The 24,096-nt window shown below is 41.3% G+C and overlaps 1 protein-coding gene and 1 long non-coding RNA gene across 10 annotated transcripts in view; one reads left to right on the forward strand and one right to left on the reverse strand.

The window, feature by feature from the left end:
• Nucleotides 1–24,096, forward strand: part of TTC7A (tetratricopeptide repeat domain 7A) — a 175,725-nt gene that overhangs the window by 135,582 nt on the left and 16,047 nt on the right. For all 9 annotated transcript variants that reach the window (XM_064648409.1, XM_064648410.1, XM_064648418.1 and 6 more), the window contains one exon: nucleotides 126–328. In XM_064648409.1, the coding sequence (XP_064504479.1) occupies nucleotides 126–328 (203 nt within the window). The remainder of the gene's footprint in view (nucleotides 1–125; nucleotides 329–24,096) is intronic.
• LOC135411174 (uncharacterized) overlaps nucleotides 12,323–24,096 on the reverse strand; it is a 53,482-nt gene continuing 41,708 nt past the window's right edge. The window contains exon 2 of the long non-coding RNA XR_010429029.1: nucleotides 12,323–13,736. This is a non-coding gene — a long non-coding RNA (uncharacterized LOC135411174). The remainder of the gene's footprint in view (nucleotides 13,737–24,096) is intronic.

The raw sequence follows: 24,096 nt of genomic DNA on the forward strand, positions 1-24,096 counted from the left end.
ATGTTTTAATATGCTTAAGGGAAATTATTTATAATTAATACAAAGAAAAGGTCTCTGTTAGATTTCCTGTAATGGTAGGGTGTTTTTTACTTTATTTTTATGGTTTGCTGTTTTGGTTTTTTTAGCTGAACTCTTCATGGAACAGCAGCATCTCAAAGAAGCAGGCTTTTGTATCCAGGAGGCAGCTAGTCTTTTCCCCACGTCTCATGCTGTATTGTACATGCGTGGGAGGTTTGCAGAGATGAAAGGCAATTTGGAGGAGGCTAAGCAATTGTATGATGAAGCGCTCACAGTGAATCCAGCTGGAGTGGAAATTATGAACAGCCTGGTGAGTTTGCAGGGGCTCAGCTCCATTATAGTATTTATGTTCCTGATTAACTGTAATAAGAGGGGAGAGGGCACATGCTTGCTCTGGATGCCATTGTCTTCCTAATCCTGAGAGCAAGTGACTGTTCCAAGCATAAATTGGGTAGCTTGAACCTCTATTTTAAGACTGGATTGAATGTTTTTAACTAATTAGCACTTGTGTCAAAAGTAAATATTTTAATTGACAAAGGCTGATAGTTTTGGAAGTCAATTCACTGCTTTGTCTTTGCTGCTTTTTCTACTAACTGTTATGCATTTTAAATTAGCAGTACACTGATGTTCGAAAGATCTGAGCTAAATAACTCTTGAATGTGGAGATATATATTGATATATATAGATAGATAGATATAGATATAGATATAGATATAGATATAGATATAGATATAGATATAGATATAGATATAGATATAGATATAGATATAGATATAGATATAGATATAGATATAGATATAGATATAGATATAGATAGATATATGTGGGGTTTGAAAACCTTGGACTGGTGTCTTGTGTCTACACAGATCAAGATAAACTATGAGTTTACAACAAAATTAATCTGTTGCTCCCTTAAGCTGCAGCTTAGTTCAGCCTTGTGTAGGGGCAGTGACTCCACATTTGTGGGGTTTTTTTGGTAACACTCCTACCCAGCAAGTTTTTCTTTTTTCTGTGGCACCAAACCCAAAACAAACTGTTTTCCAGACACAGGGCCTAGAGCTTAATAACAGTAGTTGTAATACAGGGAGCTTTGTGGAAGACCAAAACCCACTTCTCTTGTGAAATTAGAATAGTAAATCAAATTTCATCAATTATTTGTCTTTTTAACTGTAGCCCTTACTAGGTCTCTCTGGGATTTTAGAAGTCTGTCTTGACTAATTTATTTTTTACAGGAATTCTATATCCATGTGACTGCTTAGTGTCTTTGTTAGCAGATTTGTATCTCCTGGCATAAATTTGGTCCTGATGGGGTTTGCTGGTATCTCCAAAAGTGAAGGGGTATTAGTGCACAAGAGGACAAATGTGAAGTTCTAATTGAGAGAAAATAGTAGAATGTACAGACAAGGGATGAGATATTTGGTAATAATGAATGTTTAGTACAAAAATAGCAAATTAATAGCTGATGCATATGTCAGGAGACATATGCTATACACATTTCAAGCTTCTATGGGGTAATAATATTACTTTGATGTTCTGATATAGCCTTTACAAATTCAGTCATTAAAAACCTAGCTAGATGGAATTATATTCTTTGCTCAGTGTCATGATTTCAGATGTCACCGATACCAGAACAGCCATCAAGTTAGATTCCAACATGGTACTAACAGCTTTAATTTTTGTCTTATTTTGTGGACACAACCACATTCTGTGTCTTCTTATTTCAGTTGCTTGAAATTTTCTGAAACTATAGTAATTTGGAATAAAAATTTCTGAGATGCAAATCTGCTCTGGCCCAGTTGACCTCAGAAAATGTCATAACTGTTACTGAAAATGAGGCTACAGAAGAGACCTTAAAGGCTTCTGTGACATCTTCTTTAGTGTGCCTTAGTGTCTTCAGGTTTTGCAAGGAATGGGTAACATATTAATGCACTTTTTACCATCCCTAAGAAAATCCTTTCCAGGTTATCCAAGTTGTAACCTTTAAAAAACACATTTTGTATGTGCTTAGTAGATATGTATTTCTGAAAGCTCTAAAGTGTCTGTGAATGCTCCTTCCCCTCAAACTCCAGTAATTTTCAACAAGGACAAGAGAGATGACTCTGGTAACTACAGGCCTGTCAGTCTCACTTCAGTGACTGGTAAAATTATAGAGATTATTCTGGGAGTTACTGAAAAACACCTGAAAGACAATGCTGTCATTGGTCACAGCCAGGGTGGATTTGTGAAGGCACAAGCCCTGGGGCAACCCTGGGTGTACATACAGGGTGGGGGATGAGAGGCTGGAAAGCCACTTCACAGAAAGGGACCTGAGGGTCCTGGCTGAGGGCACGTTGAACATGAGTCAGCAGTGCCCTGGCAGCCAGGAGGGCCAACCATGTCCTGAGGGGCATCAAGTCAAGCATCACCAGCCAGTGCAGTCCCACTCTGCTCTGCACTGGGGCGGCCTCACCTTGAATATTGTGTGCAGTTTTGGGCACCACAGTATAGGAAGGTCCAAAGGAGGGCCATGAAGATGTTGAAGAATCTAGAGGAGAAGCCCTACCAGGAGCAGCTGAGGTCACTTGGCTTGTTCAGCTTAGAGAAGAGGAGACTGAGGGGAGACCTCATAGCTGTCTATAGCTTCCTCATGAGGGGATGCAGAGAGGTGCATCTCTGGTGACCAGTGTTAGGATGTTAGGGAATGTCCTGAAGCTGTGTCAGGGGAGGCTTAAGTTGGATATTAGGAGAAGGTTTTTCACCCAGAGGATGGTTGAACACTGGAACAGGCTCCCTGTGGAAGTGGTCACAGCACCAAGCCTGCCAGAGTTCTGGAAGTGTTTGGACAATGCTCACAGGCACATGGTGTGATTCTTGGGGCTATCTTGTGCAGTTTTGGGCCAGGAGACAGACTTTGATGATCCTTGTGGGTCCCTTCCAATTCAGAGTATTCTATGATGATGTCTTAGTCAAGGGATGGAAGTAAAATTCAGGAGAGTTGAAAAAGACAATGAGATGGGAAATTTGGGGGCAGAGACTCAGTCTGTAAGCAAGTGGGGAGGAAGAAAGATAAACTCAATAACAAAGTGAGAGAAATAAGGATAGGTGGAAAATAGGGTAAGATAGGTAAACTGGATAAGACTGGATAGATAAGACACATGGGTTGAGAGGTGGGCTTGTTGGAAAGGGCAAATTAAAGAGATCAATCTTATGAGAGTGGCAAAGGAGCAGGAACCTGTATTTTCTTTCCATATCCTTCAATCTCCTTAAGATTCTGATTCTTCCCATCCTGGTGCCAGCAAATATCAGTGAAAATCACTTGCTTAAGCATGTGCCTCATCTCCTTTATCTTGGCCATGCTGGCAGCCTGTGGTTTACACCTGTTAGCTAAGATAGCAAAGGTCTGGTCTATCCCTGCTGATATGAATCATGGCAGTAGTTATATGATGCCACATAATGGCACTCCTTTGTATGTTTTTCCAAAAGCTAGGAAATTGCACATAACAAGTTAGAAACATCTGATGAGCACTATAGAAAAGCCTGTAAAGAAATTAATCATTCTGCCTTCAGAATAGAGCTGGAATAATGTGCAGTAAACAAGGCTTTTAGGGCTATGCATCAAATGAAAAGGGCAAAAATAAAATATTGAATGGCTGCTAGCTAAGTGATTTTGTCCTGCGTACTGAATGAGACAGTGTCCCCATGGAGAACTTAAGACTGGGTTGATGCAGTTGAGGATGTAATGTAACAAGTGGTAAATTCTGAATCTCCTCAAGGCCATCAGAAGAAAACTGAATGCCTTTCTGAAATGTATGAATTAGCCAAGTGCTAGCTGTACTTTTATTAAAAATACAAGTTTTTGAGCACAGTATGTTCAGTCCCCTACCAGAGGGAAATATATGTCTTGGCTTATGCAAGAGACCAAAACAGATTATCACCTAGTTCCAAGGGGTTCAGAATTATGCAAGACACATACACAGGCAGCTGGAATTAAATTCACACATGTTGTTTCAGTGCTGGTCCTCCCAAATTGAGTACATTGTTTTCCCACTGTAGTAATACTGTTGTGGATATGTAATAATTTAGAGAAAGATGGTCTGGTTATGAGAATTACTGTTTGACTTGGTGCCATCCAGCTGACCTAGTCCACTTTAAGGAAAGACTCTGCTGCAGACAGTGCTGATCCTCCCTGGTGTATCAGCATCAATTAGCAAAGTAGTCATGTCTCTTCCCCTGGGCTCTCAGAAGTGGGTTGTCAAAGCTATATTTGGAAAGTTCCAACCTGAAGAGTGTTGCTGGCTTTAAATGAAGGGCACAGATCTAGCAATGAATGAGTCCACCGGGTGTCAGTAACTTCACCTTTACACAGAATACAGTCACCACCATAATACACACAAGCTCTTTCTCTGCTTAGCTGAAAATGGCTGTGTTTTACTGTGACTGTAGAGTGTTTACAATAGCTGTCAAATCAGTGAGCTTTCCATATAAAGCACGGTGCTGCATGGAAGAGCAGCGCTGTTCGCCAGGAGTGCCGTGCTGAGCACATCCGATGAAGTGGGTACATGCTCTGCTTCATCACAGGGGCCTTTGGCACTTGGTGTCAATACTGTGGTTAGGAAACCACAGGCACTTTGAAAATACCACATAGTTGTGCTGCTTCTTGTAACACTTGCAATTTCTGAGTGATGTCACATGATCCTTAAGCCTGTATTAGGAATCCACCATTGGCATTTACAAAGTAAATACTACTGGCTAATACCTAATTTAAGGAAGCATATTTGTTGAGGAGTTCTGTTTTCACTTGGAAAAAACATACACAGTCAGTTTTTGAGGCTATTTGGAGCATACTTATGTACCAAAGAACTCCTGGTGAGGTGTGGAACTACTCCTTTGGCTGCCAGAAACAATTAGCTTGGCCTTTAAAAATTGTACATACTGTGAGACCACAGTTTTCTTTCATAAATACAACTTGCTAAGGTTCTTTTTCCACATTTCTTCTGATTCTGTCTCACACATTTCTATTAGAACAGCCCTGTTTTTTCCTTCTTCCCTTTCACAGGCTCCTTCTGGGGCCTGCTTGCAAGGATCACAGAGCACTTCTTTCCCCCAGGGAGGCTGATGGAGTTTCTACTGAGCAGGTGTCTTCGCTGGTCTAGAAACAAGAGTTTAGTCCATATCCCCTTGTCTTACACTGTGACCTCTGACAGCACATTTCTACAACCAATAACTATGGCTTACATTTTGCAGTATGTACCAAATTTTGTTTATATAACATCATGCTATACACAGCTTTGGGACAGCGATAACAAAACTGACATGTGCCCAACAAAGTCAGAAAATATAATACAAGCTGGGGCAGATGATACCTCCTTGTAAAGCGATACACAAATCCACCTACCTGTATGTAACCAGAGAATGACACTGAAATTTGCTAGTTCCAGCCCCAGTGCATTCAGTACCATTCCCACTTTTGATTCAGAGGAGGAGAAAATCAATTCCAGCATGCTGGATTTGAGTCCTAAAGCTCCATACGTAATATTGCAAGATAAACTAAAAACATACTGAGATACTCAGGAGACGCCGTTCCTAATGCATCCCAGGATGCTGTTAGCTGCCTTTGCTGCAAGAGCACATCACCGGCCCATGGCCAGCTGCTCTTTCACCAAGGCCTTTCCTGCAAAGCTGCTTTCCATCCAGTCATCCCCTCCAAAGTGAATTTAAAGCTATTACCAGGAACTTTTTTCTGAAAGTAGATACTAAACATAACATTGGCATGACTGTACCAGGTCAGGCCAGAGGTTTATGTAAGTCATTCTCACCAACAGCACCAAAGAAGTGCCTAGGAAAGAATGAGGGCAGGGCAGGCATACGTGGTACTTCTAAGGTTATGACTTAGCTCAGGGACATCCTGAAGTAGAGTTAGATTCTACTTGCATAGTAATTCACAGTGCATTTCTCCTTCATGAGCTTGTCTTGAGCCTGTGTTAGAGCTTTCATCATTGACAACACCACATTCTGTATGTTCTTGGCCATAGAGATGCACCTTGTCCTTATTTTGGAAGACACCCCACTGATTCTTATTCTCGCTCCCATTACTGATTTTATAGGTATCTGTCACTGAACCATTCCTCTTCCTTTCTTTTATTGCTACTACTTCTCTGTGAACTTCTTACAGTTCTTTTTAAGATAGGCAGGCTAGAGCAAATAATGCACTTACAAAAAATAGCTTAGCTTCAAAGGCAGTGTTGTGGACTCAGTGTTTAAAAAGCACCTCTCTGCCCATGGTCTTTTACTCGCATAATTATGTCTATGTACATTTTCGTAGAAATACAATGTTCTATTTCAACTGTTTTGTATTAACCCGATTTTGTTATCAAAGGTCTGTTTCCATCTCCTCGTGCCTGTAGGGGCTGGATTTTATTTTCTGGATGGTCAGCATCTCTAATAAATGCATGGTTATTTATAATGGCAGTAAGCAGTGTAATACTTGTCTCAGGACCTTGCAGAGATGTCCGTGTCCCATCTGTGAATGCAACACAGCCAGGAAGTGTGTAGTTCTAGTATTTGATAAATATACTTCATTTTGCTTGCCAGAGACATCCTTTTACCTGGTGGAACACAGATTTCTCTCTGCTGGTAATGCTAGAAGCTGAAGACCTTGATTAAGAACAGATTTTTGTATAGATTGTATAAGATAAGTACATTGCTCTTGATTAGATCTGAGCATTTAAAAACTATATGATGCTGTATTTAAAACTTCTTAATTGTTCAGTGGGATGCAAGGACTGAATAAAAAGAAAGCCTTTGCAAAGAGTCTAGGACTGTTTAATTTGGCCTTCATTGTGTACTTAGGATGCAATTTCATGTTCATTTTAGTAGGAGAGTCAACCTATTGTGTCCAGACTCACATTTGGTAGGATCAGGATAATTTGAAGACTACAGTTTCTGCTGATTAGAACATGGAAATGAATTATTTCTGTTCATTTATTTCATTTTACCTCACAGTATGGTGCATGCATCCTTGTTTTCAAAAGCATCCATTCACATAATAAAAACATGGTTTGATTGCTTAATATTTTCAAGGATGACATGTGTTACTTCCTTGGGGATTTGTTTCATGCTGCCTTGGAGTAATGATATAAATCACAGGGCAGATTCTCTGCGTGGGTAAATTATCACAGCTCCATCATACCAAGGTCTGTATGTCTTGTAAGGTAGCTAGTACCCTAATTAAAACCATTTTTACCTTGAAAACTAAATTAGAATGCTTTCTGTGCTTAAATGTGAGAACAAAAGAGTGTAATTTTCACATTATTTAATAGAGTTAGTTATCATCTGAGAAGCTGCTTTTTGTCTGTAGTTTATGCATATTTTTGCTAGTTTGTAGATAGGTATGCCATGATCTGTTTCCATTTACAGTGACATTTCTTCCTCAGTTTTTCATATTTGTGTACAGAGAACTGAACATCATGATTAAAATTCATCCTCTAGTAGTTAGAACAACTGTGCATTTGTCCTACGTGTAATTAGGTGGATAATTGCATCTAGAGACACAGCAAGCAACCTGTTTTTATCTGTTCTGAAGATACTTCTTCCTGGCTGCATTTGATGGTCCCCCCGCTCTTGTTTAGGCGAAGGTAATAAGCAGAGTTAAGGACTGGGCAATTTGATGAAGTGGACAGTTGTACTACTTTTGTGATGCTGAGAATAGTTTTCATTATCATAGCTACTGCCTAAACAAATACTTAAATGGAATCTTGGAGAAACTACTGCCATAAGAATTCAAATTTCAGTAGATAATGTCTGCAAAATAAATTTTTTACTATTCTTTAACATACAAAACAATTGAAGCGTTACTAGTTTTTATCTTAATACATCTATTCTTTGTGTTCATTACTTTAAATATTTTTGGATGGTATCAGGTGTGTTTATTATTCAGAATTTCTGTATGTAAAACCTGCTTCAAGAGAGGGTTATTTTAAGGTTTTGATGTATGTATTGACTAGTTTTTTAATTACATTCTGTCTGTGTGACTCAAGATTGGTGTGGCTTCTGAGTTAAAATATAGTAAAAATGCATAGAAATAGAAATATAAAACCAAGTATCAGTTACTAAAGTACTTCAGATACTCCATATGCTATGTCCCTTAATCCTGAGAAGCCACAAGCCAAGCTATTAGGACTGTTTGTGGGGGGTGCTGCTGCAGGGGCAATCTTTTGGTGTTTTAGAAAGAGCAAGATAGAGCACCCAAAGCAAATGTATGAAAGCGAGCGAGCTCCAAGTTTCTCTTCCCAAACTAGGCACCATTTCATGGTATTTATCAAAGCACTTCAGGCTGGGACTTTGCTACTGTTGTGCAATAGGGTGGGTCCTTCCTCTTAGAGAGAGCAAAGAACTGCAACTCAGTCATTTTCCATTGAAGGCAATTCACTGAAGAGGCCAGAGAGGAGGTGGAGCCCTGGCTCTCACCATCCCTGGCATGGCCAGCTCTGCTGCACTTTCAGCTCTGATCATGTGTCACACTTTACTCTAAACCTCTGTAAAACAGGGATGAAGCTACTAATCTGCTTCATCTGGGGTTTGTGGAGCTTAATTAATATCTGCACATACTTTCAGATGACAGACGCTCTGTAAATGCAAAATCTTATTTATTCTAATTGTATGTCATGATTCCCGTATTCATTTGGGATTTTGGGCCACAAATTATTTTGGACGAAGTACTGCAACTGTTCGGCGCAAAAGATGTGCTTTAGAGCTCTGAGTACCCTTATGTCCCTAAATGTAAGCAGTGATGAAAACATTTTTGATGTGGGAGCAGGATTTAGGAGGCAGACCTGCAAACTATTTCTTCCTCTAGCAAGGATTTGTTTTCATTAGAGGAATCTGCTGTGCCTGTGTGTCATGCCTTGCCCTCTACTGTATTGATGAATTGTTATAGCGGTGCTGTGAAGGACAGAGTAAAACAGAAGCAAATGTGAATCTGATGGCTTTCTAGCACAGCCCTCTCCTCTTCCTGGGGATAAGATATGACAACGCCTGCAGAAAATAGCTTTTCGCAGGGGGGAGGGAGGGTGCTTCCTTTCTCTGACAGTGAATGTATTCTCCTGCTTTGCAAATTCAGTGCAAGCAGAACATCTTTGTACCAGTACAGTTCTGCAGTTTTTCCCTGGTGAGAAGGGGGCTGGATTTTTAAGAGAGAGATGACAGACCTAAAGGTAGGAAAAGCATTCAAGCAGACAGTCATTACAAGCCATTCCAAAAATGGAGCAACCTTGAACGAAGTGCCTTTTTTTTTCCCCTTCCTTAAGTAATAGTGACAGTCAACAGGAGATTCGAGCCACCCAAAGGAAGACCAGTGACGTCTTCTCTGATGCAGCTTTGAGAGCTACACACACTGGGACTCTCTTAGGTCTACCTAATATGGAGTGCACAAGAAAACACTGCAAGGGTGAATTTGCAAAGCCCTAGTCTCCAGTAGGATATTTTTGGACTACTCTGATAGTACAAAACATTTAAACATTTCAGTCCACCCCATAAGTTTTCCCTCGATGAGGGGACTATGCTGTGAACAATTTTTCTCTTTTTTTTTTTCTTTTCTGTTCAGTTCACTGCATTTCTCCAGTACATTTGGAGAACAAGCAGATGGTGATATATAGGTGTATAAGAGAAGGGGAGGGGAAAGAATCGGCAGCAAAAAGCATAGACTGCTACTTATTTTAAAAATACCAAGTTAAAGCATTGACTGCTCAGAGACAGTTAAAATAATTTTTTTCTCTTCCATAACCTGTTCAGTTGCTTGTTTCTTCCTTTTTCATCTCTCTTCGCCTTGTAGATTTCTGCAGGACTTGAACCCAACCTTGATTTGCCCCAGAAGGCTTTTTCAATGCTATTTATTTGCTATTTAATCCAAGGTAAAATTCACTACAAAGAATTTTAAAGTGCACTTAGGTTAGAAGCTTGTTCCAGTGGTTTTGAAGGAGTATTTGAAAACAACAGAACAAACAATCCAGGACCAAGAAATCAGGTGGAAGTCCTCAGCCCTTTGGAAAAATCAACTCCTGAGGCAGGAACTTAATATACACTTTGTGTTTGTTCTTCATGACATCTAAACTCGTGTATTTTTTACATGTTGAAAACATTCCTCTTGCTCTTTTCCTCTTGTCCTTCCTCATGCTTCTATAAATCTCCAGTCTATCAATGAGCTGCTGTTTAATATTGCTAATGTGACTCTTGCTTATCTTTTTGCAAAAGGGGTCAAGAGAGAGAATCCCTGGCTGGAAAAAGATGGAGGCAGGGGAAAGCCTTAGGGGAAAAATGGCCTATGATCATCGGGGTGGGATAGAGAGATCTCGACTTGTCGGGGTAGTAAAACGAAGACTGCGAAGAGATCTTCCTGCTCTCTGCAGGTACACATGGAAACAAATAGTGAATGCTGTGGGGGGAAAAAAGCTGCATCAGCTAAAGGAGGCAGCTTGATCTGCTATAAATGGCTGCTGGAGATTGAAGAGGGTTCTCGGCCATCAGTGCAGGGAGGTTCTGAAGCAGTCTTCTAGGTCATCTGATACTGCAGCTTGGTCAATTTATGAGGGAGAGTGGACAGCCCCGAAAGTACCTGTAAGTAGGACTTAACCAAACCCAAAACAGTGGTTGCCCATTCAGGCATGCAGGCTGCCCTGTCCAGGTCACCAGTGACTGAATTAATAATGTCCTCACCTGCGACCTAAAGCGCAGAGTATCCAGCTAAAATGTCTTGCAGGCCTACCTGTTGTCCTGCCTTCCTATTTCTATTTTCTGCTGAAGAACGTCTATTCCCAGAAGTATTTTGTAATTATTTTGTTTATTAATTTTTAAATTAGAGGTGGAGTTTGAATGTCAGTAGGGCTTCCCTGGAATGCAGCCCTGACTTCCATTTTTTATCTGTATTCTTAATGAGTCGTCAAGCGGCTTGTGTGTATCATGGAGTGGAATGATGGATGTAGCTGGACTCAGGAGAGTTGCATTGAGATTCTCTTAAAAATGAGCAGCATTGTGGCAGCTCAGCTCCATTGACAATAACATCAAGTCAGGTTTAATAGTGTAGTTCCTTATTGAATGAATCCACCCTGTAGGAAACAGTATGACCTTCCTGTGTGTGCGCAAGACAAAAAAAAATCAATGTTAATCCCTTGGGAGGAAAAATACAAGATTAATGGAACAGTTGAGTGAGTCTAATGAGAATCAGATGGCAAGAATGTTAATTTGGAAAGAGATAGTCGTATAAGCTGTCTGAAGGTATAGTGTGGTAGTTTCCATATATCATCAAATGCCATGTATTCTTAGATACATGTCTGCCAGATGTAATTTAATGGATTTGCACCTCTTCTGTATGGCTTCCTGACAGAACAACAGGGGATTTTCAAGCTAATCACCTTTCAGTGGGGAAATTTATGAGCACTGGAGTTAGCCAAGCCTTTCCACCATCAGGAAGGGCATGGACCGGAGACCACCATTGGGTGCAGCATACCAACTGGGAGCTGCTTGATCAGAAACGGGCTGGAGCATCTCTGTCTTGTGGTTGCTCTCTGGAGTCATGCAGTTCACTGGCATTGTCAGATACAATGCTTGCCTAAATCTGTCCTCATGATTAGTATTTTTGGAAATTGAATGGGTAGTAATTTTTCTGTCATGCTTTACTTAATAGCCACTGGCTTTGTAAGAAATAAACAGAACAATGGACTTTTATACTTCCTCTTTGCTTCTCAGAGTCTGAGGTGGTAATTCCATTTTATGGGGGGAAAATTTACATTGCCTAGTTCTCAGCCTTTAGCTTAGGTAGATGAGTTGGTCATTCGTTCTACCTGTTGCCCAGAGAGGGGTATTCTCCAAGATTGGTGCAGAGCATCTTTTGTTAGGCTGCTGCTCTGCACTGCCTTGTGGAAGAGTCTCCCTCTGTTCTTGCCCTAAAGATATAGAGAGACTGTGCAATTAAAGTGGGTGCCTATGTTTGTATAGATCACGTACCTCTTTAAGTTATATCACATGAGGCAGTTGAGTATCTCCTAGTGCATGGCTTAAGGCAGGAAGAGGTAAAATTATATTGACTTGTTCCAGAGAAAATACTGCACTGATGTTTTTGTAATTAGCCCAGTTCTCTCTTTGCCTGTGATCACCTGTTCAGCATTCATTTAAATAAAAGGAGTAAACTCATAAAAACATCAGTTTTACAATTGCATCACTTACCAGGCTGTATCTGCTTTCCAAGATTGTCACCAACATAAGAGACTGCAAATAAAAATCAACTCGAACACAAATGGCAGCATCTCAGTAGTGCCAAGCTGTACCGCAGAGATTATTTGTTTATGCTTTTATTTGCCAGCATTGACTAAACAAAGATAAGAACATAAATGCTGTAGCAGAGCTTCCCAAACAGGATTACGGGGGTGACAGGAGCTAGCACTTAGCATTACAATAATAGATACCAATGTGGGAGAGACGTCACTGCCCTGCTGCTCCTCTTACATCCCAAGAGCAGAGCAATAAAATAAGAGGCAGGTCTGTGGAGCTCTTATGTGAGGTTTGCTGCTTTATGCAGGAACATTAATCTTGTAGGGTTTGATTCATTAGGTTTGTACTACGTGAGTTTTGCTTTGATCCCTCGAAACCCAGACCGTGGTTAATGTGACTCTGAAGGAGGGCCTTATTTTGTGAGCCTTAGTAAGATTTACAACAAAACAGGCAAGCTCCGTGTAAACTCTGAATTGAGTGGGTAACGGACCCCCCAAGTCAGCTAATTTTGAATGTCAGTGTGTATGGTACAAGGCTAATTAAGATACACAGAAACTGCCATGTGCCTTTTTAATTGCAGTTAGACAAGATGTACAGTATTTGAGTCAGCTCGGCAGTGTTCCAGCTGATGAAAGTGTTGATGATACCTGACACCAGTGATGATATATTAAGTGCTCTTAATATCTTAGCGCGCATGTCATGGGGCACATTAGAATTATAGAAGAATTTAGGTGAGAAAGGACCTTTCCTCCAGAGGTCGTCTTGCTCACAGCAGGGCCACCTTCAAATATCTGTATTTGATATAGGTAGCTCAGGGCTGTGTCTAGCTGAGCTTTGATTATTTCCAAGGGTGGCTATTCTCCACAGAGCCAGTGTTCTGATGCTGCACACTCCTTGTGAGGATTTTTTTCTAAATAGCTAATCAACCAGAACAAGGTTAAGGTACAACCCTGCTGTACCTTAATCCATTGCAACTGAGCACCTCTGAGAAAAGTTTTGTCCTGTCTTTTTTCCAGTCACCTATCAGGTAGCTGAAGGTAGCAATTGAATACATCCTTAGCCTGGAGGGGGAAAGGCTGAATAAATGTTCCTCTCGCAAGCTTTTCGTAATATCATGGTCCCCCTAGCCATCTCAGTGGCCCTACACCTGTCCTTCTCCAGTTTGTCATCATCTTTTTGGCACTGAGGAACCCAAAACTGGTGACAGCACTCCAGATATTAAAAAAATAGAAGGAAATAATTACTGCCAGTCTGCTGTGAGGCATTACCTAATGCAGCACAGTATGAGATTTAGCACTGCACAGGTGCCCTGCTAATTGGTGCTCAATTGTTGTCCACCAGCATCCCCAAGTTCTTTCCTGCCGAACTACTTTCCCCCAGTTGGCTGGTACAGTTGTATGGGGTTATTCCATCCCAGGTGCAAGAGGTCACTTTTCAGCAAATGCAGTTCCTCTTAAAGCTCCAGGGAGACTGTGGCACTGAAATGACAAACAAGACCTGTGTTGTTGAGGGCCAGAGGCAAATTGCACATAATGGTCACTTATGGCAAGTCAGATTTTTTACACTCAGAATAAGTAAAAGATTAAGTTTGGTCAGTGCTGTATTTAAAAATATGGAGCTGCCATGTCTGAGTTATGCTCAGATTTTGGTATCATCACTGATTTTTTTCAGTAACACACAGTCCCCTTCATACAGAAAACCACACAGTGTTCAAGACCTTTTTCCACACTGTAGACAGTAAGGAATGATATTGCTCAAGGCAACATTAGCAGAAGCAGAGCAATGTTGGGAATTCACTAGTCACTGGGAAGCTGTTGGAGGAAGACACCTTTGGTAGGAGGCTCCCTAGTGTGACCTTGTGATTTTATGCTTTCATTGTTTGTAGACAGGCGAGCTGCTGGAATGGTTCCCGCATCTTCTGTAGCCTAGAGCAGGGCCACAAGTGTGTGCATCTCTGTGTACACACACATATTTGTGTACATCAGAGCTACAAGAAGCGTAGTGTCAGCTAGTTTTAGCAGGCTCAGATTTGGTTACAAAACCTTAGATGGAAGGAGCAGCTTCTGCATCCCCTGAGCAATCTTGACTGGTTGGGGTCTGATGCTTTGGAAAGGGGACAGGTCCCCAAGGCCGTTTGGTAAGTGGGTTGTGCCCCAGGACAGAGCAAAGTAGAAAAATAAAAAAGCCAGATTCTAAAGAAGACTTTCCTTGCAGAACTAGCCAGGTCAGGGCAGGAGGAGTCTAATTTGTTGAACGAGTGAAGTCTTGTGATCCTGAAGTGAGTAGAGTGTGAGGCTGAGTGAGGGCAGTGCTGGATACCTGAAATGGAGAGTGTGGTGAGTTGACCTCAACCACCCCTTTAGTCCCTATGCTACCAAAACCTCACCATGCAACCCAAATACAGAGAGCCACTGGGAAACAACCATCCATGCTTTGGCTCTCACATATCTGGGCCTGGACCCCTGAGGGTCAGGAAAAGCTGCTCTTCCATATGTTAGTACAGCAAATGCTGTTGCTGTTCAGTAAATTTATCCTTGTGGTCTCTGTCTCTCCTTGTGTTATAAGCAACAGTTCCCACTTCTTCTCCACAACCTGTCAAGTCAATCTGTGTATTGCAGGCTTTAACACCTGCATTGAACATTACATGAACCAACACTAAAGAGGCAGCATATGGGTGAACCATGGAATTGTTTGGGTTGGAAAAGATCTCCAATATCATTAAGTCCAACCGTTAACCCAGCACTGTCAAGTCCACCACTAAAACATCCACACATCTTTTAAGTATCTCCAGGGATGGTGACTCCATCATCTTCCCTGGGCAGCCTGTTTGTCATCCAATGCTTGGCAACCCTTTTGGTGAAGAAATTTTTCCTAATATCTGACCTAAACCTCCCATGGCATAACTTGATGCCACTTCCTCTTGTCCTTTTGCTTGTTACTCAGCAGAAGAGACACCTGGATATATCCTCCTTTTAGGTAGTTTTACAGAGTGATAAGGTCTTCTCTGAGCCTCCATATCTTCAACCTAAACAACCCCAGGAACCTCACTTTAGGAACTCCTAGATTTCTTCCTGTTTGCTGTGTTGTATTTTCACCAGACATATGGTAAGTTGAAGTACCCCACAAGAACAAGGGCTAGTGATTGTAAGACTTAATCTTCCAGATGCTTATAGAATATTCTATCTGCCTCTTCATCCTCTTTGGGTGGTCTATAACAGACTCCCACCAGGATATCTGCCATGTTGGCCTTCCCCCTGATTCTTACCCATAAACAGGAAACCCTATCATCACTATCATTCAGCTCTAGACAATCAAAACTCTCCCTAATGTGCAGATCTACCCTACTACTGCCTCTCTTTTCCTTGAAAAGTGAAATACGTTCACTTGTTCAGCACATTTAGCATACCATACCAACCTGGCCAAACCTAATTGCTAGTGAAGGATGAACTATGAATTGCATCTAAAATAAATTCTGAAGCAGTTCTGAGATAGTGATCATTTTTTTAAACAAGAAGGTTTGGCTTCATTCTTATGTAAATACTCCCCTGGGCAATGTTTTCCAAAGCATCTAATGATGAGCAGATTTGGCACTTCTGTGGGATTGTATGGATTTTAATAAGAGAGCAGTATTATTCCCTTGCATCTAAACAAAATATACAGAATTTCTGATCTGATTGGCCAGCAGAGGTATTTTCTCTTTGAGGCTGTCACTTGCAGCTCAGCAGAGCACAGGAGTGACTAATACAGACAAATGAAGCTAGGTCAAATTAAACAAATGCCACAGTGAAGCATTTCTAAAGTCCTGTATAATCACTTACCACATTGTGAGGCTCAAAGCTTGATGTTGTAGGAGAGTTTATAGATTTGTTAACATACAGCCAGACCCCACAGCATTTAGATCTTTCCTGAACTGAGATTTTGTACGTGAGGATAGTTCAGGACAGGCTTCTGCAGTACAAGCAGATATTCTTACTGAAGTCACAAGGAAAACTAGTAAGAGATTCTGTACATATTTCATGCACATTAAGAGCAAAATTGCCTGCAGTATCTTCAGCACCGGGTTCATGGACCATTTGGTATCCTGTTTGCTTGAAAAGTGTCTTGCCTTGAGAGCAAGAAAAGTAAATAAATGTAGAGAGACCAATAAAACCCACAAGCCCTGGAGAATTCCAGGCTTCAGAAGCAGAAACTCTCACCTTAGCACTCCTTGGTGTTGTTCCTAGAATACCACAGATATGTAAAATAAGCAACCTTGAAATCTCAAGACTACTTTTCACTAGTGATAAATGATTGTGCAAGTATTTGAGATAAGTGTTAATTTCACATTTCTGCCGCTTGAAATTATTTTTGTTTAAACCTCACCATAGTCACCAATGGTTAGACAACTTTCTCAACTCATAGATTTTGCATTCCCTTAAAAATTCTGTATTATATATTATTTGCTGACACAGCAAATCAGACAAACTGGAAGCATATATCATTTTAACTTATCTGTTACTTTGAATAGTGAATGAAAAACAATCAAAGGAAGTGGTTTGCAACTAACCTATTGTTTGAAATCAGCTTTCCCAAACCAGAAAATATAAAATAGCGGCATCAAAAATAGCACCATCACAAAGTAAAAATGGCATATATGTGAGATGCTTGAGCCAAAAGACAGCCTATTTTTTATAAATTTATTTTTAGCTTGGTCAGCTATACTAAGTGATTTTATCAATGTAGCTCGTCTCTGGAACAAGAATGTTCACATAATGTAGTGTCAATGCAGGCAACAATGACAAGTCATGATATATTCATGTAACACAAATTCTTTCAAATCAAATTCATACAATTAAAATTCTGTAAATGGATTGAATCTCAGTAGTTTTGGACTACGCATTTTCACTCCCACAAGCTGGCATCAAACAAGGACAGAAGAGCAGCCTTGTTGGAATTGCAGCCCTGCTATTTTTGCATACTTTGAACTAGACAATTTGCAAACTTTTTCCATCTCAGTGGTCATAGAGCTTGTCACAGTTTGAGAAGAACCAGAAGGACTGCCTCTCTCCATCTCCTGTTAGAAGAGATCTCCCTTTAGAACAGACTTCCTTTGCTCAGATACTGCAGAGCTGATGGTGAAAGGTGAAACCTTTCAAATTAAAAGGACTTATGATGGCTTTTAGGTATCTATGGCAGAATATCCCAGTGCTTGGGGCAAGGAAGAAAAACCTGTACTGTGCCTTTAACACTACCTAGACTTGAGATGTTTTTGTCAAGGAAGGGGGTTAGAGAAGCAGCTGTGTAGGTGTGGATGCCACCCCCTTTCCCAGGCGACTAGCACTGCTACATAGAGCTTTGACAAGCCTGAATAACTGTGCTTGAGCATTACTGTCCCTCACTGCATACAACACAAGAATCTGATGCTTCCATAGCTCCCCCAGTATACTGGGAAATCAGCTTTTCAAGAGATAAACCAGGGAAAAGATAAAAGTAACTATCCCAAACAAAGCCGCTGGGCTTCCAGTAATCCCCACCCAAAGTAGAAGAGGCAAAGAAGGCCATGAATGTAACTGGCTTTCTGCAATACTGTACATCTTAAATGCTGCTGCTTGTGCTTTTACACCACAAGTAACCAACTGACAGCAGTGTGGTCAGCAGCACTGGTGTTGCAGCAAAGGATAGGGTATGGCCAAGGTTAGCAGGGACAACGTATTTTATAAAAAATGAGTCTAGTGGTGAGGGAGGGCCATGGGAGGATTTTTTTATGTTACTGTCCAAAAACTTGAGGGTGGTTTCAACACCCAGCCAGCATACAGACTGAAGAGCAAACAAATTTCAACTGGAGTAAAGTAGGTGGCAATGTATAGCAGGTGTAAGGTTAATTTAAAAATAAAAGAGAGATTTTCTAAAAATGGAATGGAATTGTGCAGCAGGTACAGTCCAAACATGACCTGCTGGGTCTTCCTTATGCATTGTGATATACTGCATTCTGGGACTGTTTATCAGCAAGAGAGCATGAGTTTGTATTCAACATTATCCCTGTTATCCTCTATACCACAAGCACCCCTAAATCAATACTCACGTAATCAACATCATGTGTTTGGCCCAAGCATCCTATGCTTAGTTCCATCTGGAGTTGTTTTGCTTCACAGGTGACCTTGTGAATGATTTTGCCCAGGCTTTAGAAACCAAACACTCAGGTATACCTTTGCAGTGTTTTTTCCGTTTGAGCAAAGCTAGTGCACAAGCAGGAGTGAAGAAAAAGAAAAAAGCCTATTTTCAGACTTTCCCTAAGTGCAGCACTGTCACATAAATTTCTCCTTAAGAAACTCCTGCAACTGTCCATCAAAGCGAGCCAGCAGCAAATGCTGGAAGTAGAACAGGCCTGGGGGAGGGATTTCATTCTTGTACTGGGTCATATCCTTGGAACAATAAAGCCAAGTGGGTAAAAGCAAAAGACATGTTAACTGAAGCAAGCTGAACTGTTCCTTCATCAGTGCCTGAGGCTCTCTCAGTTTATACTGCATTTAATTCAGTCATTTTGGGCCCCAGTCCTGCACTGATGATAAGAGGGTGACTTTCTCCACCATTGCCACAGTCCATCAAAACCCCTAGATTTTAACATCATGAAAACTAACCTGGCTACTCTGAATTTTTGTTTAAACCAAGCCTGAACAAAGGTATTGTTATTTAACTTGAAGCTCTAATTTAAAAAATAATGAAAATCCAGTGTTGCACATGATAAGCTCTAGATCCTAGTTAAGTTGTACCCTAAAAACCACAAAACGGAGATGATGTTGAAAATCCTCAACCAGCCTCACCCCAATTAAAGCTACTGAAGTTTTGCCAGCATGTCCTCACTGGAGGTGTAGCCAAGGTTTTAAGAGGTCTATGTTTGTTTAAAATTGTCTCCAGACTACCTGAAACTAGAGCCCTAGGATCTCTGCAGAGCCATTGGACATTGTTTTTATTTGTTTTCATCTGTGCATGAATTTCTTTGAAAATACCCAGCAGAGCAATAAGAAGGGATTGGTTTTAATCTTTAGAGATGATAGCATGCTGTTATGCATCAAGGACACTCAAAAACAAAGCATCAGATAAACTGTACCAGGAGATTTTATTTTTTTATCTCCAGGCTTTTCCAAGAATAAATATAATGTAAATATAAAATGTATTCTGCAAGGGTCTTGTTGTTGATGAGACATCTCTGGGTTCAGTTTGTCATCCCAGAAGCATTTACACCACCACGTTCAGACAATTTACATGTGTGCGTGTGTGAAAATGCAGCTGGCTTCTGCCTGTGCCCAGCACCCCGAGGGAGAGCGGTCATTATCACTACAGGGACAGCTGGGACCTGGCCTTGAGCCAAGACCTTGCTTAATGCAGTCATAAGATTTCAGTGATAGAGTGGATTTTACATCCTCTTCTCTGGGAGAGGGTAGCTGAACTCGGAGTTTCATGTCCTACTGCCACCTGAGTTTAAAACTGATATGTGCATTCTTTGCATGACGCTGGACAGCACAGTGGACAGAAGAGCTCCTTCTGTCACCCAAGATTCAAATCATGTTAAAAGCTATTTATGTAGCTGCAGATATATGATTTCTCTTGTTTGAGGTCCCTTCAGCAGTATCCTTCCCTGCCTGAATGAGCGAGGTTATGAAACACTGTAATTATAAACCTCATTGACTGCCTTGCATTCAAGGGCGTGTTCCCCCCAAGCACTGCTGTGAAGCATGTTACCCAGGAGACTGTCCTGTACAATCCAAAACAGAATTATTCTGACCCAGTGAGCTTATTGGAGGGGAGAACATTTGGGATGCTGACCTGCTGCCTCGGCACAGTAAATGCATTTTTCTCATTTCACAGCAGGGCAACGCTGCAGTACAACAAGGCCATTACATTCAAGTATTCTTCTGAGGTATGACTTACATCTCACTGACAAGTGCTGGCTCCCTAAACATGCAGAAAGGGAGCCTTAGGACAGCAGTGTTAAACCAGAAGTCCTGCTGACTGTCCACACAGTTTTAGCAGCTTTCTCTGAAGGTTTGGTTGCCTCCGACCTTTCTGGGCAAAACCATAAATGCCTCAGACAGTATAACACAGTATCAATAAAACTCTTTCTTAAAATGTACAAGTCAGGCTGTGCTCATAAAACAGGCTGAGAAGTGTTTAGTGACAGCTGGCTATTCTGCTTTGCACTATTAACCATGGCATGCTTCAATACCATCCTTTCCCCTTCGATCTGATCACAGTCAGTATCTGTATGGGTACTTTCCTTGGTCCTGAGTGGTTTATTACCAGCATCAATTGGAATACCCTGCAGTCGGGAAACTGCTCAAGGCCCTGTCAGTCTCACAAAAGGGCTGTAAAACCTGAGAGTCTGATGCTGGGGGGGGGGGGGGGGGGAAATAGAGAGAAAAATAAAGCACTTCCTAGAACAGTAGCAAACACAAAACAGGCTGTTGCCATCCATTTTCTCAATTACTGTCAGTGCACAAAAGGAACACAGTGCTGTGTGGTAGCCTCGGCAGTTGCATCCTCTCTGCTCAAGTAGGAGAGGGAGATGAGGTGCAGAGCAGTCATTCCCAGCAGGTGTGCAAACCAATTGAGTTTAATGAGAAACATCCTGCTGAAAATGTAAATGTTTTACAAGTACATCATCCCCATCAGGGGCTGCTGCTGCTGGAGTCTGTGTTTTGTTGAGGCTTTGACACAACAACTGAAGATGCCCCTCTCCCTCATTTTCTGTCTGTAGTGCTCCCCAGACACCATGGGTCTTTTCCACATTGCTGCTTCCCCAGGCATCTCGAAGATGCAGACTGGTTCATTTAACATACTCATGCCCATTCCTCCTAGAATAAAGGCAGACCAACCTCATAAAAATGAAAGGGCTTTGCTAGACTAGAGAGTGAATGCAGCACCAGAGGTTGTATTGGTCTGTAAGAGTTCTGTTCACTCCATATAGATAAAAAACACTTCATAATGTTTGGTATTTTATTTTTCTTGCTTAGGACTCTGGGCAGTGCTAAAATGTATCTTATGTGTATGTTTCTGTGCTATTGCAGCAGTTATCGTGTTCCTTAGGTTTAGTCAGTCGAGTTTTTTCCCTAGTTTGCTGAAAATCATGAGAGATTGATTTTACTCACTTTCCTGATGATCCAGCATTTCTCTCTGGCAGCTCTCAAGAAAATTCATTTTTCCCTTCTCCTTTGTATTTTCCCAAGTACAGTGTATTCATCATTAGACTACTGCCAAACTATGTAACCAGCAAAATAACTGGTCTGTAGTACAGGCACCTTTGGTGTCATCAAATCAAGAGAGACTCTACAGAAGTTTTCAGTCAGTTCAAACCTGGTTCAGGTTACTAGTCATTAAAGACATCCATTTGCCTGTTGTATCTGGAGAAGTTGCAACTATTTTTTCCATTCTGTTCAATTAAGTGACGGGCTGATGAGCCCATGCTTGCAAGGGAGGTATGCAGATGCTTTAGGAAATTACATGTATGGTTTCTATAGTTGGCAGGCTGTCTAGAGTCAATCCTTTCATAAAAAGAGAATTAGCTATTCCTCCCCGCACATGGCTTTTAGACAGCATTGTACTGCTTTAACATTGTTCAGAGCTCATGTAGAGCCATGTAGCTGCCAAAGTGACAGCTCCTACAGTGCTTCTGTAGGAGCAAGGACTTCTCTGAATGAAGTGCAACTAAATAGTTCTGCTGCTGAACCAATTCTCTGCAAATCCCACATGCTTGTATTTATGTGAGATATTAGCACCTTTTCTCAGTACACCTACATTGCTTCTAAAACTCAAATGCAAATATTAGAATATAAGGCTAAATACCTTAACCACATGCCAAGAAAAACAATAACTGACTGCTGTATTTTGGCTAAGTATTTTGATCTCAGGTATCCATCTATAAAAGAGCATCATATCATGTCTGACTTTTAAACAGTTACGGAAATGCAGCCAGATTCAGACAAAATATGCTTGGTGCTTGGATGAGTAACAGCTTTTTTCATGCTTGAATTCCAGAAGGATGACTGCTATGAAAGTGTCTGGTATGGTTATTACATGACAATTAGCAGTTGTTTCTCTGCTGACAGATGTCCACATCAAAAAGCACTGATTGTCTCTTTTGTTTGCAATTTTAGAGATACCATAATCAAGTAGATTGTTCCATCTCCAAGAGATGTTGTTCTTTGCACCAGAAGCACAGCCTTCATTGCCTAGGTTCAAACTCAGACTGTGAAATATTACAGCAGATGATTTATGTAGAAGTTTAGGCCCCTTCTCCCTGTACAGAATTAAAAATTGCAGTTATATCTGTGGATAGATCTCTTATCCAAGACAGATGAGCAAGCATTTTGTTTACTAAGCATTTTTCAGCATTTTGTTTACTAAGGAACTGTTTTCAACAGTGGAGCAACATACAGTATGCACACATCATATGGGTGGCATTACTATCTGGGACTGCTAAGAAGCAAGAGAAGGGAAAGGAAAAATTTTAAAGAGAAAAACTTCATATGAACAGATTCTAGTGAACAAAGTTCACAAATTCTCTTACTGCACAGCTATAGCATGGAACATGTCTCAAAACAAAGCTTCTTAAAATGTCAGGCAAAACAGTATTATTCAGATATTTCAGGGGAAAATAGCTGGTTTACAGTAGTGCTGAAAGGAATTCAGTGCAAGCCATGACCTAAATGAGTATTTCTGCCTCTTATCTAGAGGCTTGTCCTCTAGCCTTTCCCTCCTGCAGCCCACTGAAGTTAAAAGGAGTCCTTGCATGAGGGTTTTTGCCTGAGGTAGGATTGTAGAACGATGTGCTGTGCCTGGCAGTGTGATTTTGAAACATTTGCTGACAGGCAAAGGTCTCTGGGAGCAGACATGAGACTGGCAGGTGGGATTTAATAGCAGAAATTTTGTGCAGCTGCCAAAAAATCACAACCCAGATGCTGGAGCTGAACACATGCTGCCTGATAGGAATGATGTTCTGGGGAAAAGAGGAAGCCAGCAAGTATCTGTCAGAGAGAAGAATTTGATTCTAGAGTCCAGCACTGCCTTACCTTGTCCTTTTCGCTGCACTGTCTGTGCATCAGCAACTGACTGGGCATGGAGATATACTGCATTTTTTCACTGTGCTGCACCCAAAAAGTGGCTCGCCAAGTCAGACTTCTCTTTGCCTCTCCAGAAGCTTATTTAAATCCTCTACTTACCGTCTGCTTTTCCTTCTCTGTTTCTTCTCTGCATGAGCTATCGTCTCTGAGCTCCCTATTCCCCTCACACATTCATTCTGAAAGGTACATTTTTATTGTTGCTCCTCAGAGACCATAGTCTTCCCAACACATTGATCTTCCTTACTTTTTTCTCCATCCCTGCTCTGTTGGAGGTCAGTTCCCTCTCTGAAAAGCACCAGCAAAGAGAGAGAGCAAGCATTCATGCATTGAAACAAAGAAAAGCACAGCGGCAGACCAGCTGTCTTTTACCCTTTCACAGCCACCCTGATCAGGAGGTGACCAGGACTAGCACTGTATCCAGGCTCTAAGAGCCTCCACAGATCGACTGGTGGCTGACATGCTCCCACGTTCTAGTACAAAAGATCTGGGCAAAGCCAGCAGCCTGCAAACCAGGCCAAGCACTTCACCCTTTCTGCCCAAAGGAGGAATTTCCTAAAAATACATGTCCTGACATACCACTGAGCCACATGGCACACTGAGTGCAATCCTATTTTGAGCCTGCTCTGCAGGGTGACATAGCTAGTTACACCTCCTCCCAAAAATGGCACTTCAGCAGCGCAACACTTGCTGGTGGACCATCAGCGCAGTCTCCTGTGGGATGGTGCTTGCCACTGGAATTCCC

The sequence above is a fragment of the Pseudopipra pipra genome, chromosome 3, assembly GCF_036250125.1.
Source record: "Pseudopipra pipra isolate bDixPip1 chromosome 3, bDixPip1.hap1, whole genome shotgun sequence".
In the NCBI taxonomy this organism is placed as follows: Eukaryota; Metazoa; Chordata; class Aves; order Passeriformes; family Pipridae; genus Pseudopipra; species Pseudopipra pipra.